This window comes from Cryptomeria japonica, chromosome 5 (assembly GCF_030272615.1).
Source record: "Cryptomeria japonica chromosome 5, Sugi_1.0, whole genome shotgun sequence".
In the NCBI taxonomy this organism is placed as follows: domain Eukaryota; kingdom Viridiplantae; phylum Streptophyta; class Pinopsida; order Cupressales; family Cupressaceae; genus Cryptomeria; species Cryptomeria japonica.
This window is the reverse complement of record NC_081409.1, coordinates 275,982,823-275,989,593: the sequence shown is the minus strand read 5'-3', so window position 1 is coordinate 275,989,593 and position 6,771 is coordinate 275,982,823. Positions and strand designations below refer to the sequence as shown.

The following is a 6,771-nucleotide window of genomic DNA, read 5'->3' as shown; positions in this document are numbered from 1 at the left end:
AGAACACTTTGAAGTTGGGGGCTCAGTTAGTTAAGAACGGGCTCTTTTGGATCTGTCATATAGGGTCTCAAGCTCTTTTTTGGCTGGATTCTTGGGATGGTCATCCTCCTATCCTTTCTACTCATCCTCATCTTCAGTCCCTTTCTGATATGTTTACTGCTGTTGGTTGGGATATTGTCGATCATTATAAGATGGCTCATAATGGAGGGCTGGTGGCTCGTTTTCATTGGAAAAATCCTTCTGAATGACCACTTGGAGGCTCTGCAGAAGATAGAAAAGAGCTGGCTCAAATTCTTAAGTCTCGTGAGTGCACCACCTTGGCAGGGAATGATGTTTTGGCTTGGGCAAGTAATGATTTGTCTAGAAATTTTTTTGTTTCTACTGGCTATGTTGAGTTGGTGCGACAGACTTTTGGGGACATTTAGGTTCCTTGGTGGAAGCAATTTTGGTATAAGTTCTCTTGGCCAAAGTGTAATTTTTTCATGTGGCTTGTGGTCCACAACCAGTGCCTCACCTGGGATAATTTATGTAAGCGTGTTTTTCAGGGCCCCTCGATGTGTGTGTTGTGTTGTAAAAGTGAAGAGAGTGTCTCTCATCTCTTCTTTCAATGTTCTTATTCTAGACATATTTGGCACTTTTGGTGGGATCCATGGAACCAATCCTATTGGCATATCTCTTCTTTGGCTGGTTTTTTGCACGTTGGAGCACGACCCCGACAAAAACCTCTTTTCTTCAAGTTGCTTGGTCTCTTGGCCCTTCTTTTATTATTTGGCATATATGGTTGGAGAGGAATCGTCGGATTTTTCAAGATGTGTTGCAGGGAACCCACCCCTTGTGGTGGAAAATTCTCCACTCTTTGGGAGAAACTATTTTTGCAAAATGTGATTTGTCTGAGTTTGTGGATCCAGGTGATGTTAGTTACTACAACCGGCTCCATCTTCCTCCTCCACAACGCCAACTCATGAGAAATAGATGTTGACACCCTCTTCGGAAGATAAATCGAGTGGGGAGGTGGTGTCCTCCTCAATAGGGCATTCTAAAAATTAACACGGACGGGTCTTCTCGGGGAAACCCTGGTCCTGCTGGTATTGGCGGTATTGGTAGAGATAGCTTGGGGACCGTTCAATTTCTCTTTTCTATTTATAAAGGTTGTCACACTAATAATTTGATGGAGGCTCTCACCATTTTATTTGTTGTGGAGCGTGCTTGTGCTCTTGGCTGGAGTAGGCTCATTTGCGAATCTGATTCTCAGGTGGTGGTGAATTTGCTGACTCAACAACACTCTACAGATGTTAGCTGGCAGTTGAGTTTGGTTGTTAACCAGATTCTTCATTTGTGTGATTCTTTGGTTTCTGTTTCTTTCACACATATCCCTAGGGAGTGGAATGGTGTTGCCAATTGTCTTGCCAAATGGGCTTCTGAGCACATGCATAATTGGTATATCGTGGATAAGGGTCAATTACCCCTAGATTTGTCTCATCAATTAGATCACTTAGCAGATCTTGACAGAGTTGTTTGATGCCCTTGCTTTGTACTTGTTATGCTTTGAATAAATTTTAATCCCTCCTTTATTTTCGATATGCAAAAAAAAAATAAAAAAATCCCTAATTGTAATTCCACATATTGCTAATTTATTAAATTATTTTCTTTATTATTTAAATAAAAAATCCTTAGTAAACATAGGAGTAGATATGATATCAAAATGCGTCAAAACCTCCTCACAGGGAGGAATCCATCTGATGGTACAACATCATTCCACCTGTTCAATGACAAGTATATATTGATGATTTATAAAAGTGTTTTCTTCAATCGGCCGGCTTTAAAGGCCGCCCAAATTCCTCCCATGGCAAACTATTTGCTTTGTCGATAACAGATTGGCTGAATATAAAATGCCCAAATAAAAGAAGTGGTAGTCCATGATTCGACTGTGTAGCATTCCTCCCTCAGTTTCATTTTCAACAAAACCAGTTCTTTGGCGATTGCCATCATCAAAAATAATGTAAGTATCTTGAACTCTTATTTAAAGAAGTGCGAATTGGAACTGTATTGTTTAATACCCATTTGCCCTCTGATTGAATTTCCTTATTTAGCATTCTAATTATTTTGTAAGGCCTCAGTTTTGTCTGAAAAGAACTGTGGATTTCACTTAAAAATTAAAGCATACCGTTTAATACCTGTTAGCCCTTATGATTTGGGGTTTGAGGGTTTAGATTTAACCGAGGATCTGGTTTTTGGGGTTTGCGGTTTAACGTTTACTTTTAAATTCAGTTGTTTGGGATATGATACAAGCGTGAGCCCAGTAATTAAGATTGGATTTTATAATCCGATGTTCGGTTCTTGCGTTTAAATTATTCTGTTTTTATATAAGCTTTAGCTCTGCATTCAGTAATTAAGATTTGATATTATAATCCGATGTTTAGTTTTTCCGTTTAAATTCTTTTGTTTAAGGTGCGGATTATGTTTTAATATTGCACTCTTCAGTTAAGGTCGGTTTGTTGGATTTGTTCATTTTTCAGTTTACGTTTCATGGGATATATTTGTGTTTAGGGTTTGGCTTCTACATTCTGATGTCTTGTGATTGTGAGTTATGTTTTAATTTTATATTTTTATTGGAGATTTAGATCTGTAGGTTAGGAGTAAATGTTCCATTCTGCAGTTTAGGGTTTGTAGGTTAGGATTTAATTTTACAAATTGCAGTTTTTGTCTTCTTCATGCAGCTGTTATTTTTTAAATTCTGCAGTGCGCTGTTTAATTTTACATTTTCAGTTTAGGATTGCAGTAGAGGGTTAAATGTTACATTCTGCAGTTTTGGGTTTGTTATTTAAGGTTTGATTTTAGTTTCAGTATTTTTGTATTTGTGATTTTTGTTATAATTTCACGTTCATTGGATTCATAAGTAATCTTGCGATCTTTAGTTTTTATGGTTTGTTGTGTAGGATTTAATTTCAGTTTCTGCAGTTGCAGAAAAGTATTCGCAATTTCAATCAATTGCTGCGGAATCCCAGGTCGTTCATATTCATCATTATCACCACCACCATCATCAATGGCTGATAAGCCAAGAGTAGGGTGGATTGGTACTGGTGTTATGGGCCAGGCAATGTGTGGCCACATTCTCTCAGCAGGCTATTCAGTCCGAGTTTTTAATAGAACCCCTTCAAAAGCTCAACTCCTAATTGAGAAAGGAGCTATCTTGACAGACAGCCCTAAGTCTGTTGCAGAAGAAAGCGACGTGGTTTTTAGCATTGTGGGTTACCCCCATGATGTCAGTGAAGTAATCCTTGGAAATAAGGGGGTTTTACAGGGGCTAAAACCAGGGGGAGTGGTCATTGATATGACCACCAGTGAGCCCTCTTTAGCTCGAAACATATACAATCTTGCTAAAGAAAAGGGATGTGAATCAATAGATGCACCGGTCTCTGGTGGGGACAAGGGGGCCAAGGCTGGAAAACTGGCAATTTTTGCTGGGGGTGAAGAAAAGATTGTGGAGAAGTGTAAACCCCTTTTTGATTGTATGGGCAAGGTCACATACATGGGGGGACCAGGTTTAGGGCAGTGTACTAAGCTGGGTAATCAGATAACCATAGCTTCAACCATGGTTGGACTGGTGGAAGGGATGGTTTTTGCTCACAAGGCAGGGCTTGATGTTGAGACCTATATCAAGGCTATTTCCACTGGGGCTGCTGGATCCAAGTCTCTGGATTTATATGCGAGTAGGATTTTGAAGAGAGATTTTGATCCTGGGTTTTTTGTGAACCATTTTGTTAAGGACTTGGGAATCAGTTTGAGGGAATGCCAGCAGATGGGATTGTCACTTCCTGGGCTTGCACTTGCACAACAATTGTATGTGTCTCTTAAGGCTCACGGGGAAGGTAATCTTGGTACTCAGGCTCTGATTCTGGCAATAGAGAGGCTTAATAATGTGCAGCTTCCGAAGATTGAGTAGATATGGTTTGTCTGTCCATTATCAGCATTAGCAAAATCCATATGGGCTAATTTTTTCCAATTGGCTGCATTCGGAGAATCAACAATAATGTGCAACTTTAACTTTGATTGATTGGTATAAGATGCTTGTCTTTTGATCTCGTCCCCACGCAATGGTAAAACCAATTACTCTATAAGACCTTACATGTATAGTTTCACATTTTACTGGTTCGCATCATTGAGATCTCCAATTTCAAGTTGATTAGGAATTCTGCAAAATCAAATGGAACTTGTTTAAATATTGTATGGTTTCAGAACCTGATTTTGATCAATCTGCAAGACATGCTTGTCTTTTTATCTTGTTGCCACTTGTAATGAATTGTTCTATTAGAGTTATAAGAATATTTCCAGTTTGTTCTGGATAAGCTGCATTTTTCACCGATCTCCAAATGTTATTTGTCATGGAGATAAATATTTTGTCTTGCTCTTAATTTCAATCAGGTTATTACGTATTTCTACTACTTGGGCATGGAATATAATATGTGGCTTCGAAAATTTCAATAGATACAATTTGTCACAATATGAGTTAGTTTTTTGTGAAAAGGCTGTACACCATAAAAAAACCTACGGTGACAGAAGTTGATCATATGCCAGGGGCTTAATAGGAGCTTTAGAAATGCTAAATTATGTTCAGCTTTCAGAGATCCATAGTCACAGATTGTCAGTTCGGTGAAAATTGTATTAGTGTTTTTTTGGTCAGTGGACTGTATCCAATAGCAAGAGGCATTTTCCGATAAATTTCATAGTTGCAAGCAATGCAATGACAATCTGCCATTGCACATTTTACCAGCTGAAATGCTGTTCTTGTTTCTTGGCTTACTGTGGCGTACTGTTTCTGTGCAACAAGGGCTGCAACTCGAATGATTAACTTAAATGCTGCCTTTTAAGTGGCTTTGTGACTGATTCTTGATTCTGCCTTGTTATCATGGGATTTATGATTTTTTCCGAAGTGACAAAAGGAGGGCTTCTTTGCAAATGGTGCTTTCAAACTCCAAGGCCACTACGCTGCCATTTTAAGTGGTTTTCAGGCCATTTCCCTGTTTTCAAGGGATATATGAATTTTTAACCAGTGACAGAGAAAAGTTCGTCATCATCGAGATTACTCGGGCCTCATTCATGGTAGCTCGAATTCCCATAGCTTTATTTGCATACCCAGAGACATTGCCAGCAGAACGTCTTCAATGAAATTTTTGTTTGCGAAAGATTGGATTCACCATAATGGAAGAGGCTTGATAAAATTTTGAACAGTATTTTTGCATTCCATCTTTAATTGTTTTTGGATTAATATGGTTCCATGGATCTTTTGTATACCTTAGTTGTAGCTGGTTCTTGGTATAGTCTATTTAGCAAGGGGACTTTTGAGAAGTTGGGGAGCTCATCATCACTTTGAATAGGAAATGAATTGAAATGCGGAAATAATAAATGGCAAGGCTGACTGTCTCCATAGGCTATTTTTAGTCTCGTGGATGTTAACATATATAAAACAAAACACGAGATAAGTATAATATATAAAAGAAGTTGAAACCTCAAAAAATGAAGTGTTAACAAAAATAAGTAGACTTTTAATTTTTGTGGGATTTTATTCATTCAGTTTTCCACTTTTGTAGAAGTGTTAGTGGTCTAAAATAAGTCCTCTCAATATAAAGGTTTATTTAATTTGGTATTATAAACTTGTATTACAGTAGTAAAAATATATTTTGTAATATTGTAACGAGTGATATTGCTGTTTAAACATGTATATGAAGGTTTGAGTAAGTATAAAAAATAGTGTCATAGTTGGGGTAATAATTTGAAACACTTATATGTAGAATATTAACTGAGTATAAAAACATGAAATGTAGGATTTTGTTTCTTTTTAAACATGTAACATGAAATGTAGGATTTTGTTTCTTTTTAAACATGTAATCAATTTTAATGTTTAGATCATAAAGTTAGTTTTTTATATAGTACAAAAGTGTCATTAAAAAAATGTTTGAGGTCTATGGATGACCAACAAAATAAGTTGAAAAATGAATACGTTGTTGAAGTTTAGTCAAGATATAATTTTGTAATAATTTTAGTAAATATTTTGTTTAATTAATTTTTTAATAGGATTAAGGTGTTTTAAAAAATATTTTATGTATGGTAAACATAATTTGACCTATCCAATTGTAACATGGGTTTTTATTTTCTTCACATAGATAATGATGTCTAATTTGGTCAATTTTATTTAAAAATTAATACCATTTCAAATTTAAGAGTTTTTTTTAAATAACTAATAAATATAATAATATGTTCAATATAAAAAAATAAAATCATACTTAAAAACTATTTAATGTTGACTTATATTTAATATAAAACTTTAAAATTTTATTCAGTATTTATTTCAAAATTAATAAATAAACAAATAAATATGTTGAATAATAAAAAATATTACATTTTCATTTATAAATTCACTCATATTGTCAAAATCTGTTTTTATGAAATTTTGTCTTATGATTCTTCCATGAAAAGTGGAAACTTCTTGCACTTATCTATTTATAAGTATTAATTAGAGGATGAGTGAAATTTTATTAGTACATCTAATGCACAACTATTGGGCCCTCAATGCACAAGTTTTAGTCAACACTTGTAAATGACCATTTAAAGACCTATGTTTATGTAACAATTTGTTTTGTTATTTTAATTACTTTGTAAGAGTTCAATGATAACTTTATGCTCATAACTCAAGTATAAATGCATACAAATTTCATGGAAATCCAATATATTGTTTTAGAACTTGACATGCACAAAATTATGATGTACGTGTAC

The 6,771-nt window shown here is 35.5% G+C and overlaps 1 protein-coding gene across 2 annotated transcripts; it reads left to right on the top strand.

The window, feature by feature from the left end:
• Window positions 1–1,710: 1,710 nt before the first annotated feature.
• On the top strand, window positions 1,711–4,363 carry LOC131039596 (probable 3-hydroxyisobutyrate dehydrogenase-like 1, mitochondrial). 2 transcript variants are annotated; one of them, XM_057972385.2, is made up of 2 exons: window positions 1,711–1,999; window positions 2,959–4,363. In XM_057972385.2, the coding sequence occupies exons 1-2, from the start codon at window positions 1,917–1,919 to the stop codon at window positions 3,941–3,943; spliced, it is 1,068 nt and encodes a 355-aa protein (XP_057828368.2). In that variant the 5' UTR covers window positions 1,711–1,916; the 3' UTR covers window positions 3,944–4,363. The 2 variants fall into 2 exon arrangements, with proteins under 2 accessions (XP_057828368.2, XP_057828370.1); XM_057972387.2 differs by having other exon boundaries at window positions 1,728–1,999; window positions 2,937–4,363.
• The last annotated feature ends 2,408 nt before the right edge of the window (window positions 4,364–6,771 follow it).

Bases quoted from the DNA above. Each gene is read 5' to 3' on its own strand.
- LOC131039596 (XM_057972385.2), top strand. From the start codon at position 1,917: ATGATTCGACTGTGTAGCATTCCTCCCTCAGTTTCATTTTCAACAAAA. The intron at 2,000-2,958 runs GTAAGTATCTTG...CAGTTTCTGCAG, and splicing joins TTGCCATCATCAAAAATAAT to TTGCAGAAAAGTATTCGCAA.